General features: G+C 40.6%; 1 protein-coding gene across 1 annotated transcript in view; it reads right to left on the bottom strand.

Annotated features, from left to right (window-relative positions):
- Positions 1-12,297, bottom strand: part of IFT74 (intraflagellar transport 74) — a 112,433-nt gene that overhangs the window by 52,828 nt on the left and 47,308 nt on the right. The window contains exons 9-10 of the mRNA XM_088472650.1: positions 3,972-4,110; positions 2,441-2,503 (exon numbers count right to left, since the gene is read on the bottom strand). Coding sequence (XP_088328776.1) covers positions 2,441-2,503; positions 3,972-4,110 — 202 coding nt within the window. The remainder of the gene's footprint in view (positions 1-2,440; positions 2,504-3,971; positions 4,111-12,297) is intronic.

Raw genomic sequence — 12,297 nt, 5'->3', positions numbered from 1 at the left:
GTTAGTGTTCTAAAATTAATTTCGTTACCATTATTATAGGATTAATTTTCCACCTGTCCGCATCTTGACCACTATTAAAGGCTTAATTATAATTAACTGCCTTATAGAGTTCAAAAGATAAACCTGCTGACAGGTGGATAATTACATTATCATTAGTAACTAAAATAATTTTAGAACGCTAACCCACTATGATTATATCTGTAACCCACCCTTAGTACATATAAAAAAATGAATGCATTTATAACACTACAATTGACATTTAGGGGCTGTTTCAGGAATGTAAGTTACCCGATGGTTTGCATGCAGCTCCAATGTCTGAAGAATTGCGCATGTGCAGGACCTGTACTACATATGTGCAGATCTTCTTCTGCATGCTCACCCGCGATGGCCTGATTGACAGGCTGTGTCAGTTTGGGGGCAGAGCGTCAGACAGCATCCCAGAATATGGGGCATGCTAATGCCAGTGTCTGCCTGCTGGCTTCAACTACGTCAAAACACTGCCATCCTGAGTCATCTGAAGGTTGCTCAGATAACCGATGGTCACGCATAGTGATCCAATGCTGCATCCTCAGACACAGGAGCGGATCACAGAAGTCGTCAGGAGGCGGCTATTTACACAAGACGCCTCTAGCGGCATTAGCATATTTTAGCATCGCTGCTGCTCCAAAGACACTGAAATGCGTACAACTTGGTATCCGGTCCTTAGTTGGGTTTACTTTATTAAAGCTTCTTGATTGATAGTGACATACCTTGGGAGTCTGATGTTGCTGATTGCTGCCTGACCTGACTTTCATTTGGATGGATGATGCCCTGCCAACTAATTTTCATGCATGCGTAGCAACACTAAAACAGCTTCTAGGAACTGCATAGTCTGAAGCCCCTAGAAGCAATGCAGGGCCTGTGATTACCACAGTGTAGGCTTGCAGATGGAAGCTCTTACTGCTAATCACTCCACTCACTACACTCCAGACTGGCAGCCCCAGGAGGAGGAGCTTCCTTCCCCTGGGGCTGCTAGCTCTGCATGAGATTAGCAGTAAGAGCTTCCAATGGAAAGCTCAAGCCAGAACACATCATCTCTGACTCCTCATCATTTAGGAGCAGGCGGGTCTCTGCAATAACTGCGGAGTCCGTGACCGTCTCCTGCTGTGTCCTGTTCTACTAGTGAGTAACGATAATACTCACTGAGGGGGTCGGGTCTGGAGCTCATTGTGGGGTGGTGAATGGTGGCGGGTTTTACTGGGGCGGCTGCAGCCCCTGAGTAAATCCGCCACTGGTTATGTATATGATTCTTCATTAAAATACTAAATGTAGTACTAATTGTGCTGTATCCTTATCATTAATTACAAACACTATCAAGCCACACCCCATGGCATCAACCTGGCGCATATACCACTGTTTTCTCCTGGTGTAAACATGGAGCATATGCTATCCTGGCATCTTGAGATGAATCTAGCTCAGCTTACTGCACAACATGGATCTTTTTCAGGCACATTTTACACCCGCGTTTTCATTTTTTTTTTACAGAAAAAGCATCTACATCAGCCTCTGACTGTGCAGTGGACATCATAATTCACAAATGCGGATGTTTTTTTTTTTAAAAAGTGGATGTTGGAGCAAATACCAAATAAGCTGTACTTCTCCTACACCATGGCGTTGTCACAGACTACAGTGACCTGATGGAGTCACAGTTCCAGGTATCAGATGTGTAACAGCACTAAATAGGTTTCCTTTTATCAACAGGTTACTCACTATTATTAATCTTAGTACTTTTTTTTTTTTAAACAAACAATTGTCAATCATCTAGTTTAGCAGCTTCAACTGAACTCATATTCCTTAAATGGAAAATTTGGAAGTGAAAATTAAGATGTATTCAATTGTTCTGTCTTCTTAATGCTTTACTGAAAACATTAAGTATTGTGTAAAGCAAATACACTTAGTTGGTATTACTAAAATCAGAAGTACTGAATGAAGTTCTTCTTCATTCACACAATAACTACAGTAATGTACTTATTTTGTTACCACATGAAAGCCCTCTCTGTATGGGGAAAGATATCCTGCATAGACAAACAAATTAAAAGAACTCCAGTATACTAAAGTAATTCAACCAGACTGATAACAATGATTTTTTTTTATTTTTTGTAGGTATACCTAAACCCAACCTTGCCTGCGTAGATTACAGAGCGATTTGGGTGAAAACGGAGCAGAATCGCGAAGTGGCCTAATGTATTGTGATTTTCTTACATTATATAAAATGCTGAGAAATATGAAATTGTTAAGAACCTCTTTATATTCTGGACATACTTAAAAATGAGAGCCGTCTTTAGAGGCATTTCTTTCCAGATATTATATTGTATAAATAAATAAAATAAATATATGGACTGACGACTAGCTACTATATACAGAGGAGAAAAACTTAAGCTGTTCCACACTCCGCACTTACCGCCTCCAAAGCTTCTTTCTTTTCAGTCAGTGAGTCAAGATCTTTCTGATGGATCTCTAAGTCCTACAAGAAGCAAATGAGTCACTCAAATAACGTCACTAGCAATGGGTACCTATAACAAATGCCAAATTGTAAGGCAACAAAATAGGGACAGGAAAGAACAAAAACAGTAAGAATCATAAAAAACTTAAAAATATATGACTATATATGCATGGTCAGGAGGAGCTAAGACAGCTTATAATGGGCCTGATGCATGTTTGTACGCAAATTCAGATGTTTATGCAGATTGAGCGTTTATTAGCTACTGCGCATGCGTATAAGCCGCACTGTGTACGCGCAGAGATTATATTGCTATTACGTTCGCACAGAGGATTAATTCACAAAGTGAGTGACAGGTAGTCAGTGTATGGGTGAGGTAATGGGGTGTGGCTAGAGAAACGCAGGCATGTCAGGATCGTTTAAACACTGTGTCCTAGGCGAGCATACAATTAGCCACTGCGTTATTGCTCACAGCAGGAGAGCCTACTGCGTGTCTGGAGACCCACTGTGACAGGTTAGACTTACTCTGCAGGCTGGTGTCCTACTAATCTGCATTCAAAGTTTTCAGTTATGTACATGTGCGGCGGATGTGAGATACATTCAGTGGACGTCTCTATGCACTGGACGGCAAGGGAAGTCATTAGCATATTTTTGAAATTGCAATCCATGAGACCACAACTTTGATTGCATTTGCGTACAAACATGAATCAGGCATAGTGTGCCTTCCCTGCATACATGAATATAATAAAACGAGTCATGGGCATATTCATTTTTCCATCCCCTACATGTAAGTATTGTGAACTAGTAGTAGAAGCTGAAACTAGTGAAATACTGCTGTATTTACTTTTGGAAATGTAAAGCTACTAGTATCAGTGTGGATACTGTAGTACAGGTTGAGTCTCCCATATCCAAATATTCCAAAATACGGAATATTCCGAATTACAGAATAATTTTGGCATGACTGAGATAATAAAACCTTTGATTTCTGATGGTTCAATGTACACAAACTTTGTCTAAGGCACAAATTATTAAAAATATGGTATAAAATTACCTTCAGGCTGTGTGTATAGGGTGTAAATGAAACATAAATTTATTTCATGTATGTACACAAACTTTGCTTGAGCCACAAAATTATTGAAAATATTGTAGAAAATTAGCTGCAGGCTATGTGTATAAGGTGCATATAACACATATATGCATTCTGTGTGTATATTGGGGTCCCATTCCCAAGATATTTCATTATGATATGCAATTATTCCAAAATACGGAATATTCCGTTATCCAAAATACCCCTGGTCCCAAGCATTTTGGATATGGGAGACTCAACCTGTACTAAAAATGTGGATACATATTTTAAAATGTAAAAACTAAAAAAAAGCTTATTGAAAAAATCAAATTAAAAATGCACATTGAAAGTGATAATGGCAACAATATTTTTAATTTATGGTGAACGACCCCAGCAATGGTGCAACATTTGGGTCACAAGATGCACCTTTAAGAGCTGCTCATTCTTTGCTTTCATTGTGAAGTATATAGCTTGTTTCTCCTCCGACATATTCTTAACAATGCCTTCAGCTGCTCGTTTCTCATGTTCAATGTCCTCTTCCACACCTCGTATAAGATCTTCTTTCCTGTAGTACAATAAAACAATTGGAAGCTTCCAAGCTAATAAGAAGTGAATATTGTAGAAACAGTGTATTAGTAAGATAAAAGCCATGCAACCTTGTATAAAATATAGTCAAAACCTGCAAGTTGTTGTGATTACTTTAAATGATAGAAACTGATAGCACAGCTCCCAAATAAGGGTGACTACATTTTAAAAAAGATCTAAGTAACAGTTCTACTATACATCAACCCAATATGTTTCACTCCAAAGACCAAAAATACACAGATTTCTCTGATACCCAATTTTAGGTCACATGCGACATACGTCCATCTCCAACACTTCTATATACAGGTTCGGTATGATTTGCCGGCGGATGGATACCCGGCTGATGAAATACAGACGCTGGAATCCCGATGGTGAAGTATCCCGACAGGGGCTGGTAAGTACCCTAACCCTTCCCCTCTCCCCCCCATATCCTACCTGGGGAGTGCCTAACCTCCCTAGTGGTGCCTAACTCTAACTCCCCCTACCCGCACACCCTAAACCTAACCCTCCCAGGGGGTGACTAACCCTAACCTCCCCCCAGTGGTGCCTATCCCTAACCACCCCCTTCCCTCACCCTAAACCACCTGGGAAGGCTCCTAAACCTAAACCCCCATCCCAGGGATAAGCTAATACTTAACTGCAGCCTCTTCGTTTAGGATGGTGGTGGTCGGTATGCCGGGCATCACTATCCTGATGTCTTCGGGATAGCGGCATCGGCATTATGCCGGGCACTAGGATTCCGGTGTCAGTATATCGACGCCCGGGATCCCATCCGCCGGCATTTTCAACGTATCTCCTATATACATGTCAATCCAATGTTATCTCACTTCAGGTTTCTACAATGCAGTATTTAGGGACTGTAACTTATTGTGTATTTTGGTGACTGACCGTTTACATTTTATTGTGTTTTTTACTGACTGACTTCTCTTACTAAGGAGAAAATTCTATGTAGCTACAGTCAGATTAGAACACTATAGGCCTTGTGTGGTCTGATTGGGACTTAAATGTATTTTAATTGGTTTCCAAATAGAACAAAGGGGTCTTTGATTTGTGATCTGAATAATACATAGGTTTTATATCACATTTGGATAATAATAACAAAGATAAGTGATTGTTGAGTCTTGCTTGTTGAAAATTGGTTTTGCTTGCTTCTACATTCCATAATAATAATTTAAATTATGGGTTTCACTATTCCTTGTAATACAAAATTTACCTAACAAGCACCAACGTGATGACATGAGAACTCACACACACATACGTATGTACCCACAAATACACTAGTATTTTGTACCCATCATTCAGAGACAGACAATATTAAGAAATATTTATGCTACCTGCAGCCTCCTTTTGCACATATAACTGCCAACCACACTTGTGGCATTCTTTGAAAAATGGAAATCAAAAACGGTTTGGGAAGTTCTTCCTAACTCTGTTGGAGAAGTTCCCATAAATGTGTTGCGCTATGTGTTGACATAAAATCACAATGCCAAAAGAAAACAAGGTATCAGATGAGGGTTATACTGTAGAAAAAGGAAGAACTGATTTGTCTCATATCTGGTGAACTCATCCTCCAAGTTCTGGTATCTATCTTTTGTATAAATCGTGAGAACTACGTACAGTGCATCCGGAAAGTATTCATAGCGCTACACTTTTTCCATATTTTGTTATGTTACAGCCTTATTCCAAAATGGAATAAATTAATTTTTGTCCTCAAAATTCTACACACAATACCCCATAATGACAACGTGTAAAAAGTTTTTTGAGATTTTTGCAATTTAACCACTAAGAAATCACATGTACATAAGTATTCACGGCCTTTGCCATGAAGCTCAAAATTGAGCTCAGGTGCATCCTGTTTCCGCTGATCATCCTTGAGATGTTCCTACAGCTTAATTTGAGTCCACCTGTGGTAAATTCAGTTGATTGGACATGATTTTGAAAGGCATTCACCTGTCTATATAAGGTCCCACACTTGACAGTGCATGTCAGAGCACAAACCAAGCATGTAGTCCAAGGAATTGTCTGCATACCTCTGACAGGATTGTCTCGAGGCAAAAATCTGGGGAAGGGTACAGAAAAATATCTGCTGCTTTGAAGGTCCCAATGAGCACAGTGGCCTCCATCATCCGTAAATGGAAGAAGTTCGGAACCACCAGGACTCTTCCTAGAGTTGGCCGGCCGTCTATACTGAGCGATCGGGGGAGAAGGGCCCTAGTCAGGGAGGTGACCAAGAACCCGATGGTCACTCTGTCAGAGCTACAGCATTCCTCTGTGGAGAGAGGAGGACCTTCCAGAAGGACAACAATCTCTGCAGCAAATCCACCAATCAAGCCTGTATATTAGAGTTGCCAGACGGAAGCCACTCCATAGTAAAAAGCACATGGCAGCTCACCTGGAGTTTGCCAAAATGCACCTTAAGGACTCTCTGGTCTGATGAGACAAAGACTGATTTGGCGTGAATGCCAGTCATTATGTTTTTAGGAAACCAGGCATTGCTCATCACCAGGCCAATAACATCCCTATAGTGAAGTATGGTGGTGGCAGTATCATGCTGTGGGGACGTTTTTCAGCGGTATGAACTGGGAGACTAGTCAGAATAGAGGGAAAGATGAATGCAGCAATGTACAGAGACATCCTGGATGAAAACCTGTTCCAGAGCGCTCTTGACCTCAGACTGGGGAGACGTTTCATCTTTCAGTAGGACAACGACCCTAAGCACACAGCCAAGATATCAAAGGAGTGGCTTCAGGACAACTCTGTGAATGTCCTTGAGTGACCCAGCCAGAGCCCAGACTTGAATTCAATTGAACATCTCCGGAGAGATCTGAAAATGGCTGTGCACCGACGCTTCCCATCCAACCTGATGGAGCTTGAGAGGTGCTGCAAAGAAGAATGGCTGAAACTGGCCAAAGATAGGTGTGCCAAGCTTGTTATTAAAAAATAATTGAGGCTGTAATTGCTGCCAAAGGGGCATCAACAAAGTATTGAGCAAAGGCTGTGATTACTAATGTACATGTGAATTCTTAGGTTTTTTTTTTAAATAAATTTGCAAAAAACTTTTTACACGTTGTCATTATGGGGCATTGTGTGTAGAATTTTGATGACAAAAATGAATTTATTCAATTTTGGAAAGAAGGCTGTAACATGCACTGTATGTTTGTATCTTATAAACTTAGCCCAATTGCTGTTTTTCTTGGCACATATTAGGTCCCTCAATACCAATAGAACATCATTTAAAGAGAAGGCCTACTGGAGTATTGTTGCTGACCATGTGCATCCTCTTTATGGCCACAGTCTACCCATATTCTAATGGATACTTCCAGCAGGATAATGCGCCATGTCCCCAAGCACACAACATCGCAACCTGATTCCACAAATATAACAGAGTTCAATGTACTCCAATGGCCTCCATGGTCACCAGAATTGAACCCAATAGAACACTTTTGGAATGTGGTGGAACAGGAGATTTGTGGCATAATTATGCTGTCAACAAATCTGCAGTAACTAAGTGATGCTATCATCAACATGAACCAAAATCTCTAAAGAAAGTGCCACAAAGAAATCAGGTTGTTATAGAGACAAATGGGGGTCCTACTCAGTACAAGAAAGGTATACCCAATAAAGTGGCTACTGTGTATGTAAAAATAAATAATACACACACACACACACATATATATATATATATATATATATATATATACACACACACACACATCCCATTTGTGTATTATAGGAATATACTATTTTATAGATTATCGCAATGATATGTAAATAATACAGTATACATGGTCATATTTAAGTAACATTTAGCTGGGTGTCTACTCAGCCAAGGGCCCCCACAAGATACTAAAAAGCAGATATTTACAGACAAATAATGTTTAAATATTCATATTTGAACCTCACAATAAACTTTGAAGCCACTAACCTGATTTGTTTATAGCGCACAGGAAGCTAAAGATCTAATCATGCTGTTCTCTTACTTCCGTATTGAATGACTATTGGATTAAGCACAATGCAAGAAAAGAAGAAACTAGTAAATCTTTTGCTAAAGAAGTGTTCGCACCTGTCGTCGAGTACAAAGGTTACAGTGGAACAAGGTGTTGCTACGCTGCTGCAATACTCCTTGCCAATGTAAAGGGCAGAGCTGCAAGCCACACAAACAAGCTAGGTGTTGGAGACCAAATTCTCCAAAAAGGTAGGAGTATGACATATTACAATTTGGAAAGTGTGTTAGATTTAGCATGTGTGTAATGTGTACTAAACAATTTTGTTGATTTTTATGCACTAGTATCACAGACCATACTGGAACTCAATGCATCTAATCTTTACTTTGCGACAAATGTCACTTTGTATTGTTACTGTATGCTGACGTCCAATATCACTCTCTCTGTTACAGTCTGTTATATGAATGGTGCAATTGCATTTTTTTAACTCTTTATAACATAGATTAATTTAAAATGCTTTATTTTATATTACTAATTATTATCTTCTAATGCCAGGTAATGTAAAATTATACCACTGGCAGGGAAGGGTCATCAGCTAATTATTTTTCTACAGAGCATAGTATACATATGTGTGTGTATAATATTATATATATATATATATATATAAAATGTATATGTATATTATATAAATATATACATACACACACAGACACACATTTATACAAACACACGCACGCATCTACAAAATAAATACAAAAATAAAATATCCACATTAGGCTCCTATAACAATTACTTAATGGGACTAAATTAGAACAGATAAATTAAAATGACAATTATTTTAATTCTTATGAGGAAGCTCATGGTAAAGGTGAATGACCTCTTTTTATCAGCATCAGACTGTGCTGACTGTCAGCTGCCCAGGTGATCTCTATCACAGGAGTCAGTCATGTGAGTGAAACAAATTCTATTAAAATGATGGAAGTAGTTTCTCAGATTTGTTTACTTTTTTTCAAAATTGCTATATATTGAGAAAAAAATAAAAAGTTTGCTTATTATACACTATGGAAAATAGGCATATAATTTAACATGTATATGGCCGTGTACACAAAGTAGTCCGAAGAAACTGTTATGCATAAAGCCATAACAATATCCAGCATGTTTCCATAATATATTGTCACGGTGTCACTGCTCTATTGGTGTCTCTGGAAGTTCCATCAATTATACCTCAACAGAGCTAACAAGATGGATGTTCTGGTTTCCTTAATTGCATGGAGTTACTGCAGCCGTTGGCAAATCATGTAAGTTTTTCAATGAGTTACACAAGATAAGGAAGCATATTATACCATAGAAAAATTGTGGGCAACATAATCATTTGTCAGAGTCCCACAAGGGACTCTCTGTCACACATTGCTGCTGTGGAGAATCATGGCATTATAACGAGATATCAGAGCACCAGAACAAATTGTTAATACAGGCCCTGATTCAGAGGCGCTCGCTATTTGCTATTTGCGAGCGCTCACTCTAAATCAGGGCAGACTTTTTTTTTAAAAAAAGCTGTGGGTGACCACCCACAGCTTGTTCGGGCGGCCTGGTGATGGTCACGATTATCGCGACCATCGGGTTTGTGACGAGACCCTTGTGGTAGGGTCTCGTCCACCGCAAGCCCCAGTGAACTTCCTGCTCTAATAGAGCAGGAAGTTCACTACTGACATCACGTGTTATGTCAGTAGGGCCGCCCACAAACGGCAGGTGTTCCTTCGGGAACGCCTCCGTTTGTGCAGCCACCCCTCCGACCCGCCTACAAAACGGGGCGAGCTGTCGATCAACATCCACAGCCGCCCCGTCTTGTAGCGAGCCCCGGCGCGAGTGATTTCTCACTCGTTCCGGGGCTCGCACGGTGCTTGTGCAATGGCCGACCATCGACCCGCTTGCGAGTGCTATGCACTCGCGAGCAGGTCTGAATCAGGCCCACAGTCCAAGCAGTGGTTTAGTATAAGGTCGTCTAATTTAGCTGGTAATAAAACATCACACCCCATTGCTGTATAATTGCACTGTGCTCACTCTGCCCCCCAACTAATGATTCTAGTGTCACAAAGGGAAGAAATTATGAGGGCCGCATGCCATGTTATACCTCCCAACAAACCTTATGTTCAGATGTCAACAGGGAGGCGGGCAAGGATGCTGGATGTGACCGTACAGGAAATTGGCACTACATGGGTAGGTCAGGCATGTGACCACTTTGAGGGCTATTAGAACAAAATTTAACCTTAAGGGAAAAAAATGAAACATAATTTAAATGATCCATATTGTTAGTGCAAGGGTTGGGCCTTCTATTAACATGTTTAAAGTGACAGCAAAACCTTATGTGATAGATTGTCTGTCTCAACTGCAGAAATCTCAGCAATATAACAAACAGAAGTTGTAAAGACTTCTCCATATAAAAATCAGTACAAAGGTAAAGCATTTTCCATGCATATATAGAGAAACAATGTTATCAAAATTAGCATTATTATTATTTTTACTATTACTATTTTATATTTTTATATATTTTATACAAGTCTCTCAATTTTTATGAAGGCTCCATAAAAAGGAACATTACTATGATCTGTACTCTCATCATACAGCATGATTTGCACCTCCTTTGTTGCCATATGGGAGGAAATCTTGTAAAAAAAAAAAAAGTATAATCACGTCACAAAAAACACTTACGCAGCAGAGATGTATGTTTGCTGCTTTATAGATGACACTTAATGGCTGTTTTTATTACTGTCGAACAATCATGAATTATTTTTTGCAATGATGCATTGAAGGGATGGGTATTGCATACAGCTATATGGAGCACAGTTCTCTGCAAGCCCTGGGCACTCCTGAGATATATTTTTCAATTACTGTACAGATATTGTGCACTTTGGACCTGATTCAGACCTGGCAGGCAGGGGAACGCACGGCAAGACATAAGCACGCCCACTATGTCTTTGCGTGCGATTTCTCAGTGTATGTAGATGCCCACCAGCCTGTCGTAAGACGCCCACTTGCGCAAGTCATCCCCAGAAAGTGTATGCAATCATCGGTACATCGGGTATCATCGGAAGCAAATGCAGCGCTTGAGGTTGACTATACCCTACCGCAAGCACTCCGAGCATTTCAGTGTCAAATACAACCAGGTGACATGTACAATGACGCTGCCAATTATGCATACCTCTGAAACGGCGATGAGACGCTCAGGCACGTCTGCGTTCACATGTCCACTCCCCCGTTCCTAGCAGCCAGCCCCTGTCACAACCCACAAACGGCTTCTCCTGTCACTCACTCTGCTGGGCAGTCTACGCGCAACGAGCGATCGCTTCTCGATCTCTAGCACTGGTTCGCACACTGCGATGCATGCATAGAGAAGGAACATCGGCCAGCTACGAACGCATCTTAGCGACCGGGTCTAAAGGTCCTTTATTCAATAGATCATAAATATTGCAAATTTTTAACTTAGGGCCTGATTCATTACCAATCGCAACTGCGATTACTCACGTATTCGGCTAATTATTGCATTCTGCGCATGCGTATGCAAAGACTCCACTGCGATCGGGACTGCGATCGCAGTGACTACGCAAACCCATTGCAGAGTGATTGGCAGGAAGTGTGGTGACGAGGGGGGGGGGTTGGCAAAACGCTGGTGCCTTTGAATGCAGTTACAGGTGGATGCAGTAGCTAGCCATTGCAATGCCAGGCATTGTGCAAGTGTGCGTGAGGCTCCGATTGTACTGGATGTTACCGATGATTTCGCAGACTTGCAAAATATTACGGATATGTGTTAGGTAAAGTGGGCATCCTTATGTTTGGCTGCGACGGCATTGTGATTGCATCATTAGCATATTTTTGCAGTGAGACTGTGTGCGTAATTGCAACTGCGATCGCAATAGCAATCAGTAATGAATCAGGCCTTAATGTCAAGTTTCCCTCTAGACCTTAATATCAGCCAGAACGAAACAATTTGCATTGCTGACACTCCAAATCAGACATCGTCAACAGCCCGACCTTCAAGCCATCACTTGCAGCCCCCACCTCGGTCCTTCTTTGTTGTTGTTTGTTATAGCTTGTAATACTTGTATAAAAGGCTTGCTGATAAGTTCTTACATAAATGTTCTCTATCATTGATTAAATTTATCAATTTAGGGCCTAATTCAGAGTTGTACGCAAACCTGATAGTTTGTGTAAAACTCGGGCGGTGT

The sequence above is a fragment of the Taudactylus pleione genome, unplaced genomic scaffold (genome assembly GCF_031769625.1).
Source record: "Taudactylus pleione unplaced genomic scaffold, aTauple2 ptg000127l, whole genome shotgun sequence".
In the NCBI taxonomy this organism is placed as follows: Eukaryota; Metazoa; Chordata; class Amphibia; order Anura; family Myobatrachidae; genus Taudactylus; species Taudactylus pleione.
Note: the sequence above shows the minus strand (reverse complement) of the source record. Positions and strands in the feature narration are given on the sequence as shown.